This window comes from Plectropomus leopardus, chromosome 1, assembly GCF_026936395.1.
Source record: "Plectropomus leopardus strain MGB_pleo_1.0 chromosome 1, ASM2693639v1, whole genome shotgun sequence".
NCBI lineage: Eukaryota > Metazoa > Chordata > Actinopteri > Perciformes > Serranidae > Plectropomus > Plectropomus leopardus.
The window spans coordinates 15,844,630-15,862,233 of NC_142176.1; the positions used below are offsets into that span (position 1 = coordinate 15,844,630).

The window sequence follows — 17,604 nt, forward strand, 5'->3', positions numbered from 1 at the left end:
ACTCTAGACAAGCCCTCATCACTTAAAGGCACACCTTCAAATGGGTAGCCCTGCTGTAATAGAAATGCAAATCTCTGCAGAGCTGGGCTTACAGGTCAAGCCTAACTAAACCAAGGCCAAATGTAACACCTTATTTCTTGTGCTTTTATTCCTGCAGCACAATAACTTACTTCCGGTGTTTCTATTGTTGCCTTACTGTTTACTTCCTGGGTGAAAGGTCGGAATAGTCCATCGAGGTTCCCCTGGTTTGTGGAGAAGATATATATTTTTTTATTTAATAGAAACTTCAGAAACTACGCCGCCGAGCAGATAACGTAAAGTCATCAGTGTCAAATATGTCGTCTGATAAACTCATCGGACCTGCTTTACCCCCGATGTTCAGAAAGGAGGAGAGCGACGAAGACGCTGATGACGATGGAGGATGTAAGTCAAAATACAACATTTACTTTCGATTAAATGTGGTTGAAATCCCCCCTGTGTGTATCAGGTTGCTTTTTTTCCACGATAGCTAACATTTTTTCTCCTCTCCCCGTGTCAGTCTCCGGTCCCGCTCTGCCTCCCGATTATAAACGGAGGGAACCGTCGAGCTCCTCGGATGACAGCGAGCAGGAGGTGACGGTCAAAAGAGCAAAAACAAAACACACAGCTGCAGAGAGGTAGGTTCATTACTAGACTACAAGTCACTGAAATATACGCTTCAACAAACAAAGACACTTAATGTGGCCTTCTTGCTATTTTGGGGCCAAGTAACTCACTGCCTTCTCCCCTGCAAGAAGTCAAACCAATTTGTGTAGGTTTCAAAGCTACCATGATTATGTAGTGCCAGATAAAGGTTTGTTGATGTCGTTGTGCCCACCTGCTCTACCTTAATACAAAATCCTATGTATCGATGTTTGTGCAGAGCAGATGCTCTTTTTCAGATCATTGTTTTTTCAGACCTTGACCAACCCTGAGCTGAGCTCATACAGGTCTTCATCTAGCCTTATTTTCCATTTTATTTATTGTGTCTGTTGTATTTTTGTATATAGAGTATTGTTTGTTTTGATGTAGAATGCCATGGACCTTTTTCGGTGTCCTTCATGAAGTTATTATTATTATTATTATTATAAAATTGTAATATGTGTCTTTTGAACAGGGTGGATAACACAAAGGTGCAAGATGATGATGATGGTTTCTTTGGACCAGCCTTACCTCCAGGATTCAAGAAACAACAGCATTCACCAGAAATGTGAGCAAGTGAATTACTTTTAATGTGTATAAATGGTTAATTATGGCAGCTGTAATTTTATTGTGTTCCCTCAGGCCGCCCTTGCTGGGACCAGCTTTGCCTCCCGGGTTTCGCAGAGCAGCATATGACAACGATGATGATGATGGTGAAGATGGGAATGATTTACCAGGGCCAGCACTCCCTCCTGGCTACAAGGCTGAGTCCTCCAGCAGCGAGGGAGAGGATGAGGATGTGATCGGACCCATGCCAGCCAAAGGAGCCATTGAAAGCTCTGTGGCTCTGGACTTTGAGCGCAGAGCACAGAGGATGAAAGAGAAGCTGACTGGAAATGTGAGTCATCAAAACCTCCTGTGCAGTTCAATGCTTACAGATTGACCTTTCTTGTTGAGAGGTCAATGTGTAGGCATTAGGGTTAGGGTATCTGTTTTATTTCATGTCCTTGTAAAGCACTTTGGTCAACATTTGTTGTTTTCAAATGTGCTATGTCAATGAATGTGACTTGACTTGACATGACAAACACGGACAATATTTGAGCCAAATTTCTCAGGCTAGGGTGTCTGAATTTATTCCTGTGTGTATTGCTGTGCAAACAGGACACTCCTGAGGTTTTGGCCAGAGAATCGTGGATGACAGAACTCCCTCCAGAACTGCAGCACATTGGTTTGGGGGCTCGAACCTTCAAGAAGAGGTCGGGTCCAGAGAACAAGGATCGCTCCATTTGGACCGATACACCTGTGGACAGGGAGCGCAAGGCCAGGGTATTTATCGAAAAATAACTTGTCCTCTCACCTATTATTGGTAATTTCTAATAAATGTCTTTTAGCTTTTATATTACTTCCCTGTATTTGAAACTCCCGCACACTGTCCAACTTGCAAAAGAAATACATAATAAATGGCAAACAGGTCCAACAGCAAGTTGAACAGTGTACCTACACGTCCCTCTCCTGTTTTTAAATAGATATGTAAAGTATTCTTTTCTTATGGGTCTATTCTCGACTGATAGGAACGCCATGAAAGAAAGCAGAAGGGTGAGGTGGAGAAAGACGACGTCCCACAACTCTCCCAGAAGGACGTGGAAATGGCAGCAAAAGTGTCTCAGTATAATGTAAGACATATTACCTCATCACCATTTTGATCTAAATGTCCCCATATGAAATAAATGCCAGATATTATTTACATTTTGTTCACATTAAACTTCTCTACCCACTCCCTGTTTTCAGGAGTCTAAACGTGCTGAGTCGCTGGTAAGCATGCACACAAAGAAGATGAAGGAGAAAGCAAAGGAAAAGGCTGACAAACCAGTCGAGAGGAGGCCGTTTGATCGAGATGAGGACCTGCAGGTGAATCGCTTTGATGAAGCGCAGAAGCAGCGGCTGCTGAAGAAATCTCAGGAACTGAACACACGATTCTCTCACAGCAGGGACCGGATGTTCCTGTGACAAATTGTCAAAATATAACAAACACGTATGAACACGCAGATGTCCAGTAACTGTCTGGCTGGTGAAATTTTCAGACAGGTTTTGTACAATATGGACTATGTTTGTATGGATACTCACATGTTACACAAATGGAGAATTGAGTTTAGGGACTGTACTTAATTTATCAGAGTGGGGGATGTGACTTTATTCATACACACACACGTATATATATTTATATAAACTGTATATATATATGTATGTATGTATGTATGGTGTGATTTTGGTGTCTAAAGAAAACATGTCTTTCAAACCCACTTGCAGATTTTGGCGATCTAAAGGGCATATAAGGTGAATAAAAAATACTACCATTTCAAATTTGATATCCAACCCCTAAGCCATATTAAAAAACATTACTCCCTCCCAGGGGCTTAAAAAATATTTGAAGTCCGCATTTTGCACCACCCCCTCCCCTCTCACAAATAACAAACAGTCCCTTGACTCAACTAAATAGACTACAAGGACATGACGGGCATGTCCATTTATGGAAATTCATGTGATTGTCTGATTGTTGCATTTTCCAGGAGACACTGTACTGATAAAATAAATGACATGCTCAAATAAATGACATATTTTTCCTACACTGATGTGCAGTGATTTTGTTTTTAAAAAAACATTTTGTACAGATTGTTGTAAGGTCTATGCTGCATGCATTCACTGTAGCTTTGCAATGCTCCATAGGTCCAATAAACTCTCTTTGCAAACTTTTAAAAATCATGAAAGTTTGATTTTTAAACATTTGTATGTCCAATTCTAATTCATGCTGTAACCCTTTGAAACCTGAGCAAATTGGCTCTATTTCTTGCAAACACATGGGAAGAAGGCAATTAGAAATGAGAGAAAATGACCCACATATCAGCGAGAAATTAGAAAATGTACAAGAAAGTTACCTGAAATTTTGAAAAGAAAAAGAAATTTCGATAAAAAAAAAAAAAAAAAAAAAATACCTGGAAAAATCATAATGATTTTGTGATATATTTTTAAATATGTAATTCTGATATTTATAAATATGGTTTTCCCCGAACCATTTTCTTATCTCTATAGACATTTTTCCCTAGCTATTTGAATGTAACTTCATGTATCTACCACTGTCTTTTGATTTGTAAAAACATTATTTACCAAGTTGCGCATGTTTTGGAAGAGATCAAACCAATTTGCTCAGGCTTCAGTGGTTTTGGTACGTTTGAAAGGCATCTGAATGCATCACGAGGAAGTTATACCTATCCAGGTTTCAAAGAGTTAATATCTATAAACGTGTAGGATATACTACGTTGGTCAAAAAGCGAAGGATGTATACAAACGGTTTTGGACCTTCAGAGTTGCCATATTTTTAATTCCCTCCACGCATGCGCGAACCGCCTACATTACAAGCTATCAGAAGAATCATTTTGAAAACATGTCAGAGAAAGGAGAAGTGGATTTAACCGGTGCCAAGCAAAACACGGGAGTGTGGCTTGTAAAGGTGCGCATATACAACTCATTTACGATATTAGTTCATGGGCTAAAGGGTGTTTCATTAACTTAAACGCAGCTAAAGCTAACTAGTGTAGCTTAGCATCCACCGCAACGATTTAATGAAACCGTGCGTTGTAGCACACGCTGGCTAAGTTGATTAACTGTTAGCTTGCTAAACTAAACTGCTCACGACTAATCGTTACCGATTGTAACATTGTTTTTCTATAGTCTTTTGACGACAACGTAAAAAACGCGGTTGAGTAATAACAGAAATCATCAACGTAAGGCATTTTAGGATCGGTGAAAAGTAACTAACTCAGTAAAGGTTTGCGTAGCTTAAAATGCAACGATAGCTTCCAAAGTAACACTCACATTTCTTTCCAATGGTCATAGTCAAACAGTTTAATCCCTCTAAACTTAACGTTATGTTTTAGTGCCTACATGTGTAACTATGTTAATACCATTATATATATATATATATATATATATATATACATATAGTTAATATGTATTAGCTCAATATAACCTATCAGGTACAAAAATGTTTCAGAATGGACTAATACCTGTATTAATGTTGTCTTGGTCATATTGTTAGGTTCAAATATCTATCTATGTCAGTGTTGTTATATGAGGAGTGGGTCACTATGTCAGGTCGCAATAATTCCAATATTTTTGAAAATTTACTACTACTTGTATAAATATCGTAAATGTGGAGTAGCTCAGCCAGTCAGGTACAAAAAACTATAAGCGTGGACTACTACCTATGAAAAAATATTGATGTATATATATATATATATATATATATATATATATATGATTTGCTTTAATATGTTGAAATGATATGGTGTGCAGTGGAGTAGAGTTACAAAACTGATTTTCATTGTTCGGGGCACATTGACAATGAAGATCTATTCTATAACACCAAAAGGGCCAATTGTCAATGTAAGCAGCCCCTAATAATACATACCCATGTTTATTTTAATGCAGGTGCCCAAATACCTCTCTCAGCAATGGGCAAAAGCGACTGGCAGAGGAGAGGTCGGGAAACTCCGAATCTGCAAGTATGAGAAACAGCTGAGCATCAATAAATATCAAAATATTAATGCCAAGTTTGTTGTGTTTGTGTGTGTCTGAGTTTAAATCAAGTGATGTAGTCAGTGTACATCATGTGACTGTACATTTGGAAGGGGAAGAGAGAAAATGAGAAATTAGTTTGTGCTGATGAAGGGTAAAAATATTATGGTGAATAAGATAGTTATATAAGCTGTGTTCTTTTTGTCTTATTACTAATGCATTTGAAATGACACTGAATACCCTGTTATTTTTTCGAATCAACTAATTCTTTTTTTTTTTTTTTTGCATTATTTTTGATCTCCAAGGAAAGGAAACCAAGGAAAACCAGAGGTAAATGATGTTTGATAGAAGTACAATGGGGTGGTTATCTGCCACATACAATGCCATGTAGTATATTTCAGTATATGCAAAAGAAGTCACACTTACTTCGTTGGGATGTCATAACTTTGCTCCCTATCATTCTCCATTTATGGTCAAACTTAAGTGAGAGCCAAATTATTAAGTCATTATTATGACTTTGGTAATGGATTAGATTTTGCTGTGCCCTTTGAAGTTCACATAATTGATAATAGCTATGTTGTAGATATGTGATGTTATCCACAATAATTAGTATTGGAGAAATGAGAATTCATTTATAAAAGGTTAACACAATGTACCCCTTTGTTTCAGTGCAGACAGAATTTTTTGTATACATTTAACATTTCACTTGCAATCTGAATTGTGCATGTTTAAATGTAGTTGTGCATTGTGTAATTCTTCACCTTTCTGCATGACCCTTTTGTAGGTTTTTATCATTTTTTGTTTGTTTTTGCCCTGAAAGAAATAATTTATGATAGCAAAACTTAATCTAGTGAGTATGTAACTTTTAGTTTGTGACATTTATGTTTTAATATATTTTTTTAAATTATTATGCAGTCAGTCAAAGCTAGCCAAGTGTGTTTCTTCATATTACATCTTATTGTGAACTGTTTGTTATCCAATATCAAATTCTCTAAATTCTTCTGACATTTTCTTAAGTATATAATAATAATTCATGATTTTAAGCACTTAACAAATATATATGGAACTATTGGGAATAGAACAACTGACTATGTGTGCATGCCCTGCCATACTGCTGTACTAGACACAGAATAATGGCTGTAAAATCAAAAGTAAGGAAAGGTTCTGAAAAGATTAAGCGTGTACACCACTCTTTACAGGTGTCTTTCACTTTGAATGAAGAGCTGACTGTGATTGAGGGTATAGAAGACAAGACGGTGTCTGCACCTCGTGAGCACCCATTCACCATGCAGTTAGTGGGAGGTCAGATGTTGGCGGTCTTCACAGAAACTTCATCAGGTGAGTTTTGGATGTCCTTTTTTAAGTCCAGCTGGAGGACGCAGAGTGTTTGCGTAGAGCACGTCTGCTGCAAGATGAGGCACCCGTAACAATCCACGCGTTTAGTTTTCTGTGATGTGAAATATCTGTTTGTATTCGATCCTGGAGGTAAGTTCTGTGTGATCAGGTGGTGAAGGTGCCCGTCCTGCTGCTCTCTGTACAGCTTGCTGTTGTCGTGCACAGTCTCTCCTTTGCCTGCCCTGCTTGTCTCGTGTGTTATGAACTCTCAACAGACTTTTCCTAGAGTGTGAGGTTGTCCACAGACTTAACAGAGTACATATATGTAATGTACTGTTCATACTGGATAAGTAAACACTCAGTGGAAAACAGAAGAGAGTTGGTGTGTTGGAAGTGTGTGTTCATCCAGTCCTATCTGTGTTTCTCTCTCTTTGTATAAAAGAATTTTAGTTTCTGTGTTTGTTCCACTGTAAGTCATTTGTTTGTGGTTTGACTTTTCCCTGCCAATCACCCCGGCAGATTGGGTAAATGATCCGGCACAATGGCCCCATTTGGAATTTGTTTAACATAGCGTAGATCAAGATCAACACAAATCATTTCTGAATTTGGCGTTGATTTTTTTTGTGCATGGGTTTCTTTGGTTTGAATTTCACCAGCCCTGTCTGCCCTCTGAATGTGATGTTGTTGTTTTGTTGCTATGGGTGCTTACTTTGGGTCACAGTCATGGGCACATGTCTCAGTGTGAGTGTGTTTTAGGGCTGCCCAGTTGAAATGTTTTAAATATGTTTTTTAAAAAACACCTTGACGTAAGACTATTTTTTCAGTGGAGACCTCGCAGGATTCACAACGTATGAAATTCAGTAAATTAAAAGAAAAAGAGAAAAGGAGAGAGAGTGAAGTTCTTGTTGTACTTCCAAATTGCAGTGTTAATAACTGGAGAAATGCACTGGTAATGTACTGTTTTCATGTGAAAATGTATGGTGTTTCCAGTTATTGTGCAGCCCTGCCGTGGATGTGTATTTGTGGTGGGACAGGGTATCTGTGCTCGCTTTTTTGTGAGGGCATGCTTGCTTTGCTGATGCGCACGGGTGTGTACTCATCAGAGATTACGCCGAGACGCTCTGTGTGATTTTTCGTGTGCGACTAAACCCTGGGTGTGGTTCTTGTTGTTCGATCCCCTCCTTCCTCCGTCTTCCACCCCTTATATTTTCATGTTTACCATCCCTCCCTCCCTTCCTGTAGGCCAGTCAGAAGAAAGATCTGATGGCAGCAGCTCAGGTTCGGGGGCGGGGGCAGGTCCAGGTGAGTCCTCCGTTTTGACAGCAGGTGACAAAGTTGCACCTCTGGGAATCAGACACACAGAGTGTCTTATATTTTTATTAATAAAGGGCGTTTGTAGTATCATAGTAGCAACCCATATACATGCTTTGGAAGATGCATGTATTGGTACCAAAACTGTTAACACATTGTCCTCATGGAAGTGCCCAGTTTTGCCCTGGAGCATCGTGCAGGCCTCTACTTTTTGAGCATAGTTGTACAATTCCCGTGAAGCTTCTGCACTTAGCTCTTGACTGGAGGATGGATAAGAAAGTCTGTGGTCAGACTGGTCGATACTGCACCTGAGCAGATCTACCTGCTCTTGGTGATTGTTGTAATGCCAGTCCAGTTGTGACATTAGGCTGGCAAGGAGAATTAATATCTGACACTTTCTAAATATTAGTTTAGATCCACTCTTTGTATATTAGCAAGCATCCTTTAAAGTAAGTAAGTATGACTCTGTGATGTGATCAATGAAGTGTTGATGTCTGTGTTAATGAATTCAAGATTTTTATTGTCTTCTTTGTTTTTAAATTCAACATGCGCAGAATTACTCATTCACATTTTTCTTTTGTTTGATGAGACTTACAAAGCTGCTGTATGTGATTCTCAAAGTGGGGTCCCGAGACCACCACAGGGTCTTTGAACAGTTTTCAGATTATCATGGTATAAAACATATTTTTGATTTCATTTATTTATGTTTAGAAAAGCTTCATAATTCTAAGGATATTTTTTTTGGAAGTAGACTATTGAAGTGTAAAAAACTGGGTACATCAAATTATTTCAAGGGATGCAAGGCGGTCCCCGGAAAATATTCTACCTTGTAAGGGGACATCGGCTGAAAAAGATTTGGAACCTCTGTTATGTGAGACAAGTTGTCTTGGTCCTTCACTACCATTGCCAAAAAGAGCAAACAACAAGGTTTTTATAATTTTAAAGTATGTTTACAGAAAATGACACAGAATTGGGAGATTTTTGTGCAGAGTACAGAGAAATGCATCAACTGAATTCGAATTAACTGTGAGCTGAATTAATAATAGCTGAGAGGGCACAATCAGGTGTATATGGCTAAAGTGGTTTGTTGTCACATTATGATGAGTTTAGTTTACATAATCTTAATGATTGAAGCAAATGAAATGTTATGGCATTTCAGAAACTGACCCCTTGTTTGCTCTGACATATTTCCTTCAACTTCAGTAGAGAGCCTGGACTGAACTAGGTTCATATAAAAAACAAAAACATCTGTTTCTGGAGTGAATGTTTTCCTTTGAACACATTATCCATTCATTCAGTGTCTTCCTTATTAACTTTTTTTTTTACACATATGCAACCAATCCCCCTTCCTCACCTGTGAAGTAAACATGCACTAAAAATGCATTCGGACAGGTGGACTTTAAGTTTTTATTCTGGTTTGAATTAACTGTCCTCTTTTTTTCAGATAAAATAGCGTTGGAAGGAGTGGTAGTGCAAAGAGCAGAGTGCAGACCTGCTGTTAATGAAAGCTACATGAGGCTGAAGAGGTGAGTATTTTCCAATCGGTGTGCACACACGAAACGAAACATGAAACTGCATTCGAATTTTCAAACGAGAGAAATCTCTTATTTTAATCAAGGACACAGTTTGTGTTGTCTGGTAGCCATCGCCTGTCAGTGATGTCAGGGTTATGGTTGTCTGCATGCCATAAATTGCTTTCTAACTAGTTTTAGTCCACATTTTTACAGTGCACTTTTTAGATCTTGGTTGTTTTTAACTATATGAGGGATTTTCGTCCTCAGATGTCTGGATCTAGAGTTATATGAAAAACAAGCTGAGCAAAGGTTAGCAGCTTGGCTCCAGCCCCCGCCGTGCCAAACAGTTTGGAGAAATACTGATCTGTAATGTGAAACTGCTTTATTCAGTTTTATTATTGGTTTAAATCACTGGGTTCATTTGTTGGAGAGGAAGACACCTCTGAAGATTGTTCAGCTTCCAGTAAAAAACCTCCTGAGCAATGAACACTAAAGGAATACAAAATGGGAGAAACTGACTGCAATGTTGGCATTGCTTCGTCCACTGTTTTGATCGAGAGACCTCTAGTGGCAAAAATGTAGACATTGTAGATTTAATTGCAGAGCTATTGTATTGCATTGCATTTTATCACATAGTTGCGTTTTTTAATCCCAGGTGCCTCAGTGTACACTGTATATGTCTAGTATTGTACTTGTGCAAGCAAAGTAATTCTCATTATGTTAACAGGTTACAAATTGAGGAGTTGTTGAAGCCAGTCCGGCTGTCACAGCAGCTGGATAAAGCCGTCACCAGCAACTACAAACCTGTGGCCAACCATACTTACAATGTAAGAAAAGCATCATATACAGGACTGTCTTGTTTAATTACTCTTACTCACCTTTTTGCTTCATCCAACATGTTGCCTATAATACTAACAAAGTTAATTGATGCATCTGGACAAATATTCACCATAAATTAAACAGCACATTAAAATATTGTTGCTTGTTTTAACCAATTGCTAAGAATCTTGTAAATTTTACATTGCTGCTAAGTACATTGTTTGTTTATGATCCGGGGGATAAACTGCCCGTGTAAAGCCAACAGTGGTGGAAGAAGTATTTAGATCCTTTACTTAAGTTAAAGTACTAATACCACACTGTAAAAATAATCTGTTTTAAGTAAAAGTCCTGCCTTGAAAATTTTACGTAAGTAAAAGTAAGTATATTCAGGAAAAAATGCTTAAGGTATTAAAGGTAAAAGTACTGCAAAAAAAAAAAAAAATCAAAATTATTTTAAAAATAAAAGAAACATACCCTAAACAAAAACATATTTTTTTAAAGACACCCCAAAAATTTTAAATTATATAAATAACAAACACCCCCAAAACTTATTATTTAAAAAAACATACATAAACACACAAAACTCAAAATTATTAAAAAATAATAAAAAAGACCTAAATGTTTGTCAAAATAATTTATGTTCTGTCAACTGACTGATTGTTTAATCAGCTAATCATTAAAGCTGCAATTGCATAAATTTAATGCAATTTATAACAAAACATCAGATTTTATAAACTCTTGTTTTTTATGCAAAAATCTTAAGCTGTTAAGTAACTAAAGTGTTCAGATAATGTAAAGTAAAAAGTAACATATTTTCCTCTGAACTGTTGTGGAGTAAAAGTATAAATTTACATTTAAAGAAAATACTCAAGTAAAGTACAATTACCTCAAATTTGTACTGAAGGACAGTACTTGAGTAAATGTACTTAGTTACATTCCACCACTGAAAGCAAATGTCTAGTCTCTCCACATTCACAGTATGGTCATAGAATATGGCAATGAATGGAAACCAAAGGGAGGAAAACATTTAAGAGTCATTATGACGTGCAGAGTCACTGGGCAGGTGTATGTGTTACCTGACCTCTGTCTGTTCACTGTTTTGCTGCAGCTTGAGTATGAGCGCAAAAAGAAGGAGGAGGGCAAGAGAGCAAGAGCAGACAAACAGCAAGTGTTGGACATGTTGTTTTCTGCCTTTGAGAAGCACCAGTACTACAACATCAAAGACCTGGTGGACATCACCAAACAGCCTGTGGTAAGACCAGAGGGCAACACGAGGGTTTTGGTTATAACACACTGTTTATATTGACTGATTTCAGTGCTCTTTACCCCTGAAAGACCAGGCAGATGTGGGTCATTTAGACTCAATCAGGCCATGGGTAGTTTTGGCCCTGGTCTGGATCAAGATTTCTCCATAGCACAGTAAAACTGTGGTAAAACGCTGGTTTTGCTCTTTTGAATAATTCAAAGAAGTTGCCCATTGTACTTAAACTCAGGTATGTGAAACTTAAAGATGTTTCCTTTTTAGTACAGGTTTTTCTAGTGAAAACTGTTGATTACATGCGCTGTACACAGAGTATTTTAAAGCTTTGATTCACACGGAGCGAGCATGACATTAATCTTTTCTCATATCCTGTATTTTTTTCCCTCCCAGATCTACCTGAAAGAAATCCTGCGCGACATTGGCATTTACAACGTAAAGGGAACACACAAGAATACCTGGGAGCTCAAACCGGAATACCGACATTACCATGGCGAGGAAAACACTGACGAATAGTTTCTGACCTCCTCCACAGCCGACAAACAACCTTATCATTTGGTGAGGGGTCTCTCCCGGACCTAGCCTTGGTTGGATGTTGGAGTGCTCTCCTGATTTCCTGACAACAGGTCTCAAAACACAATGGATGATGAGGTCAAGCAAAGGTAGCATTTTACTGGGAGAAGTTTTTGCGTCTTCTTGTTATTTTGTAGGAAACGACGAGAAGGGACATTACCGGAGGTTTTACGCTCAAGTTTGCACCGCCTCTTCCCGATGTGGTTCTATAACAGCTTCAGCCCGCCCGCAAGGTAACAGAACCCAGAATTAGTCGTTCATTTCGTCAGAGTCACAGTACGTTGTATTTTACGAAGCAAAAGATGCATCTATGAGCTCTGGTTATTTTTTAATGTTTATATATCATGAGGTAACAAGGAAATTGTAAGTAGACTAAGGATGTGACACAGGTAATGGTGCTCACCACTGAAGTTTCTTTTACTAGATGCTTTTTAATTTTACTTTTCTTTTTTTTAAATACATGTCCTTTAATAAAAAAAAAATGCAGTTTAGGTTTAGATTTCTGTGCCATGACTTGGGAAGACCGATTAAACCTGAAATTGCGTTGACTTAATTTTAAGACTGTCCCTTTTTCTCTAATTCTTGCTTCAGGTGACCTCGTATTAGCTCATCTAAACTGTAATTTTAAATTGTTTTACATTTGATTGACTTATGTAATAAATGTGTTTGAGTAGAAAACTTTTTTTTTTTTTTAAATCCAACTTTGTAATAGAACAGCATCAAGTCTCATTTGGCTTAAGAACAGCAGTAGTAAACACACACAATATACTTATTTAAATTGTGAAATACAGAAGACACAGTCGTGACAACCTTTCATCCCCTACAGCTCACCTGGTTTAACTTATCTGGCTTAATACTCAGTTTGAGCCTGTAGTGCTCTATAACTCAAGTACTTTGTCTTGTGGCACTTTATCGCTCACTTTTCAGCCCATTAATATTGATAGAAGTACTTGGCAAACCTTTTACATTTGATTATGAATATATAAATTCATATCTACTCATGGCAATACCACCAGCATTTCACTGCTTTAAGATAGTCTTCTGTATTTCAGTCTAATCATAATGGCTTCATGTGTAATATGAGGACAGAGGAGCTGGAAATAGTTTGCTTTCACATTTGGATAACTGGACAGTTATGGATAGTTAACTGAAACAGCTTCATTGATTTTCACACCGCTAACATTAATTACAGGATTCAACATCATGGGTCAAGTTTAAATGAACAAAAATGCTTCAGGAGTTGTAGTTGAATATGTTTTATTAGACAAACTTACATTGTTTTGATACATAGCATGCTGCCAGATTTATTATGTGAAATACAAATGCTGCTATGTAATGCCAGGGGTCAGCACGCCTAGGCCCCCACTTTTGAGTGCCATTCAGCACACAATACACCCGACCCCAACGTCCATCCCTGCTGAGCCACAGGCTCCATGTAGATTTGGGCTGTGCCCGGCAAAGTCCCATCGACTTTCGGTCGAAGCCCCAGCATCTTGGTGGCCGGGCCACGAATATTGCCAGGCATCAGTACACCTAGTTCCCCGACTTTGCCTGCTGCTCGGCACACACTGGGCCACAGCGTCGTGGCTTCATGTCGACTCTTAGTGCTGTGCCCCACGGGCTATGGCCCAATCTCCATCAGATGTTTGCAACGTCTTGCTTATTACCTGCAAAAAAATTAAAAACATTACAAAAGATGCAACACCTTCTATCACAGAAAGTCTTCCCATAACAGGTATTAAGATACAGCAAGTAAATGGCACAATGCTCTTATAAGCTGCCTGCTTAATATTAAACAAATTGAATCATTTTTAATGAGGATGATGAAAAGCAAACGCCCACAGAGAACGATTCCAGTGGTTTGACCACACATTTCCAGATTGTGAGACTGAACCCTAGTTTCATCTCCCAATTCTGTAAATGTCTTTCTATTTTGAATGCAAAATTAGTGTGCAATAACCCACTTTAGAATTTATCAGGTAAAATAAAATATTGAAAAATATCTGTCAAATGTATTCCTCAATTCAATCTGTGCTGCTATTGAATGTAGCAATCAGAAAGCGCGAGGAAGTATCAGTTTAGCATCACTATGCAAACCCAGAAGCCAATGAAATCTGCTTCAGGTCTATCAGTGGATGCAAATTAAGGTCTACCATAATTTAACAGCCCCATTACTTGTGCTTACCTGAAAGTGTATCAACTTGGACCAAAGCTGCTAAACAGCGTCTGTTATAGCTGCAACATCATCTCTGGTTTTATCTTCAAAAGCTTAAACCTCGACACTGGAAAAGGGAGAAAAAAACATTTCATTCTGGCTCCCTACAGAATAGTATGTAGTTGAGATGATTAACAGAAGCTACAAGTTTATATCAGACATTATTTAGGTTTTATCCTCCCCTATTCAATCTGGGACGCCATGGAAACGAGGCGAGCAGAAAGCGCAGGGACATTTAATCTTGCATCTGAAATAATAAAACCCAGGATGTCTCACACCAGAGAGCCCAGGCTGTCAAAGATGCAGCTTGTGACAAGGCCAAAATGCTTGATCAGTGAAACAGTTAGACCTAAGCAAGCTTCTCCACAAAGGGAACACATCTTCACATACCCTTTCACAAATGAATTGATGCAGATGGCAGTGGTCCTCTTGTTGAAGCTCCTCTCTCAGACCCATTTTCTCAAATAATTAAACCGCTACGACAGATTGTATTGTTGCCACAGCACAGTCATGGCTGGGACAGTCTGCCGAAGCCCAAACACAGCCATCATCCTCCATCTGGCTCATACAGGTGTCCACCAAATGGCATATGATCTGCTTGGAAAAAATGCAGAAGAGGGGTTATTTGCTAGTAATGCCTGCATCTTAATTCAATCTGTCAACATTGTGGAGTTTAAATATTAGGTTTATAGAGCCATATTTGCAATTCTAACATCACGGCCTATTATTTATAGAAAGGACCCCCCCCACACACACACACACACACACACACACAAATACAAATATTACAAGGGATCCTGGGAAAAGAAACTGTCATTGTTGCAAATCTGAATTATACACGGCTGTCGAACAAATTGACAGTAATGGTTACTTAGTAATAGATACATAGTAGTGATGATTACTTAAATATCTTTTAACTCTGAATGCAACAAATTAAAAATACAATATCTGCTGTAACCAGGGTGTATACAAGTATCAGATACCTATTTAGTGCATTTAAAGCCCTTTTTGAATGTAATTTAACCAAATCTAAGGCAGATTGTTTTTTGAAAAAATCATCTTTTCCCTATTCAAACACTGCAGGTGATTATAAAAATGTGTTAGTGGTCTCATGCAGATGGGGGTGGTTATGGAGGAACATTGTTATTAAAGTAAGTTTTTCAACATTTTACAAACAGGTTCCGTGCAAGTTTTAAGTAAAAAGGCAGTGTTAGGATTAGTGGTAGGTTTAAAGATTTATATCATAAATTATCAGGACTGCATAAGACCTTATTTCATTTCAACAAAAAAAATTACAAAATTGATAATATTAGATATAACAACGTATGGCACTTAAGAACACATACATTTAAATTCAAGACTTTATAATGGTTTTCAAGGTATATTCTGTTTAAAACTGAATTTAAGACATATTAAGACTTTAAGGACCTGTAGGCTCTGGCTGTAACTCTATTAAGAGTATCAGGTTGGTGAATACTTTTAAGACCAGAAGCGTTTTAACATTAGAGTTAGTGGTCTACAAAATACAACAACTGAGAAATAACACATGTAAATTAGATTATCCTTGACATTTTCTTATTACGTATGCGGAGTTAAATTCGTTGTAACTAATGGTAATAACCAGCTGTGCAGGCTGACTTAGCACGTTGTCGACTAACTGAAAGGAGCCAAACCATTTACCGTCAGTTAAGATGATATCGTTACACTACAAAACATTAATTTCTTAGTTAGCCATCTGAAACCGTGTGATTGAGACATTTAACGTTAGTTTTAGCCACATATATTAAGTTAGCGTTACGGTTAAGACAGCATTGAGGCATTTCCGGTGCTATGCTAACGTTTTCTAGGCCCGTTTTAAAGTGTTCCCCATTTGCCGAAAAACGCTCACATTCCTGGGTACAGTTTACTGGACACTGCGTCCTGTAAGATTACATATTTCACCAATTTAACTGTAATGTGGGCTAACGCTGAAAACGCTAACGGTGAATTATATAAACTGTAACAGACGCAGGCGTGGATACAGACTGGGACACACGTGTCCACAGAGTGAGATTTTACACTGAAACTATAACGTTAGTCACGCAAAACTCTCCGATCGCTGTTACTTTTTTAACAATAAACAGTTCATGTGGCTAATATACTTACATATGATGGAGCTGCTGATGTTATGTATTATATATATTAATGAAGATGGCATTTCTCCCTCCTGTAGTTAGGGTTCAGTGTGGTCGGTGAGAGGAAAGGACCGAGCATACTGTAGCCTCCAGATTAAATAGGTTACCGGTTTACCGTTTATGGCTCGTTGTCGACCTCTACAGGGTGAAGAGGGAAGTTTAGTTTACATTGTCGCCCCCTGCAGGTCACAGTTTTTGCAGTAATTTACAAACTGCACAGAATAAAGGCTTAGATTTAATACATCTGCGCAAAACAACATAAATAAAACAACAAAAGAAAACCAAGTCATGCAGGTGAGTTTTAAGAAACTCATGTGGGTTTATAAAATATCACCACAGTGAGAACAATAAGCAAATGCAAAAGTCATGTAATCAAGAAAAGTAAACAAACAAGGAAACCAATTGTCATTGAGCGAACATAAAACAAGCAACGTAATTTAACCGAAAGTGTTGCCTAAAATATTTTTAAGATTTTAATTTTTTATAGGGCCTCGGTGTAATCTGTAGTTTATTTGTTCTAAAAAGGCTCTTGTGTGTTGTAATTACAAACAGGTTTCAAAGAAAACATATTTTGGAGACGGGGAAATTAACAGGAATTTTCCTTTATTGAGTATGTTTCTTTGGTATGCAGACACAGACGAATTATATGCATAGCCTATATTTTTTTAAAATATCAGCTTGATGCTGTATTATTGAATAGCCTGTAACACAATAATTTTAACCAATTTATGGAAAGTGCAGGGATCGTGGTGTCTTTAGGGCACGACTTACCTTTGTTAAACAACGTGTTAGTTTTATCATTATTATTATTATTATTCTTATTATTATTATTATTATTATTATTATTACACGTGGTGTTAGCAGACTGAGAATTAAGAAGCTCAAAGAGAAAAACCCCACACTGTCAGTTAAAAGAGCAAAACGGGTTATATTAAATTTATTAAGGGCACATCAAATGTGGAGCAGAAGGAAAACACGCACGTGCTCGGCGCGCGCGCCCGACTCCTCTTCCAACATACTGTGAGTTGACTGAGGAGGTGCAGCACTTCTTAATTGGACTCCGCGAGTTTAAATGGTCCTCCATCGGCTCCCTGTGGGTTTTATGTGAAGACATGCAGGCATCAAAGAAGACATAAGAGCAGGTAACTTGAGGCTTGGTTTTTATTAGCTACA

At 38.0% G+C, this 17,604-nt stretch overlaps 3 protein-coding genes, 1 long non-coding RNA gene and 2 other non-coding genes across 8 annotated transcripts in view; 3 read left to right on the top strand and 3 right to left on the bottom strand.

Annotated features, from left to right (window-relative positions):
• The first annotated feature begins 187 nt into the window (after nt 1-187).
• On the top strand, nt 188-3,286 carry gpalpp1 (GPALPP motifs containing 1). The gene is made up of 7 exons (XM_042488098.2): nt 188-423; nt 539-656; nt 1,136-1,228; nt 1,303-1,558; nt 1,822-1,986; nt 2,232-2,333; nt 2,449-3,286. Exons 1-7 carry the CDS (start codon nt 336-338, stop codon nt 2,665-2,667), a joined length of 1,041 nt encoding a protein of 346 aa, XP_042344032.2. The 5' UTR covers nt 188-335; the 3' UTR covers nt 2,668-3,286.
• A 727-nt stretch (nt 3,287-4,013) lies between these two features.
• gtf2f2a (general transcription factor IIF, polypeptide 2a) lies at nt 4,014-12,720 on the top strand. 2 transcript variants are annotated; one of them, XM_042492817.2, is made up of 9 exons: nt 4,014-4,165; nt 5,146-5,219; nt 5,538-5,562; nt 6,432-6,570; nt 7,810-7,869; nt 9,323-9,404; nt 10,120-10,219; nt 11,320-11,463; nt 11,863-12,720. In XM_042492817.2, the coding sequence occupies exons 1-9, from the start codon at nt 4,100-4,102 to the stop codon at nt 11,983-11,985; spliced, it is 813 nt and encodes a 270-aa protein (XP_042348751.1). In that variant the 5' UTR covers nt 4,014-4,099; the 3' UTR covers nt 11,986-12,720. The 2 variants fall into 2 exon arrangements, with proteins under 2 accessions (XP_042348751.1, XP_042348760.1); XM_042492826.2 differs by lacking the exon at nt 7,810-7,869 and having other exon boundaries at nt 4,015-4,165.
• Nucleotides 12,721-13,282: 562 nt separating this feature from the next.
• On the bottom strand, nt 13,283-16,558 carry LOC121947737 (uncharacterized). Of its 2 annotated transcripts, none has more exons than XR_006106107.2 (4): nt 16,403-16,558; nt 14,648-14,851; nt 14,228-14,324; nt 13,283-13,709 (listed from the first exon to the last, which is right to left on the bottom strand). It is a non-coding gene; the product is annotated as an uncharacterized LOC121947737 (long non-coding RNA). The 2 variants fall into 2 exon arrangements; XR_006106108.2 differs by having other exon boundaries at nt 14,648-14,854; nt 16,403-16,555.
• On the bottom strand, nt 14,051-14,183 carry LOC121948349 (small nucleolar RNA SNORA31). The gene has a single exon (XR_006106138.1). It is a non-coding gene; the product is annotated as a small nucleolar RNA SNORA31 (small nucleolar RNA).
• LOC121948365 (small nucleolar RNA SNORA31) lies at nt 14,428-14,563 on the bottom strand. Its single transcript, XR_006106141.1, has one exon. It is a non-coding gene; the product is annotated as a small nucleolar RNA SNORA31 (small nucleolar RNA).
• Nucleotides 16,559-17,390: 832 nt separating the features above from the next.
• LOC121943951 (protein TANC1-like) overlaps nt 17,391-17,604 on the top strand; it is a 46,152-nt gene continuing 45,938 nt past the window's right edge. The window contains exon 1 of the mRNA XM_088076256.1: nt 17,391-17,573. The gene's annotated coding sequence lies outside the window, so the exon portion shown is untranslated. The remainder of the gene's footprint in view (nt 17,574-17,604) is intronic.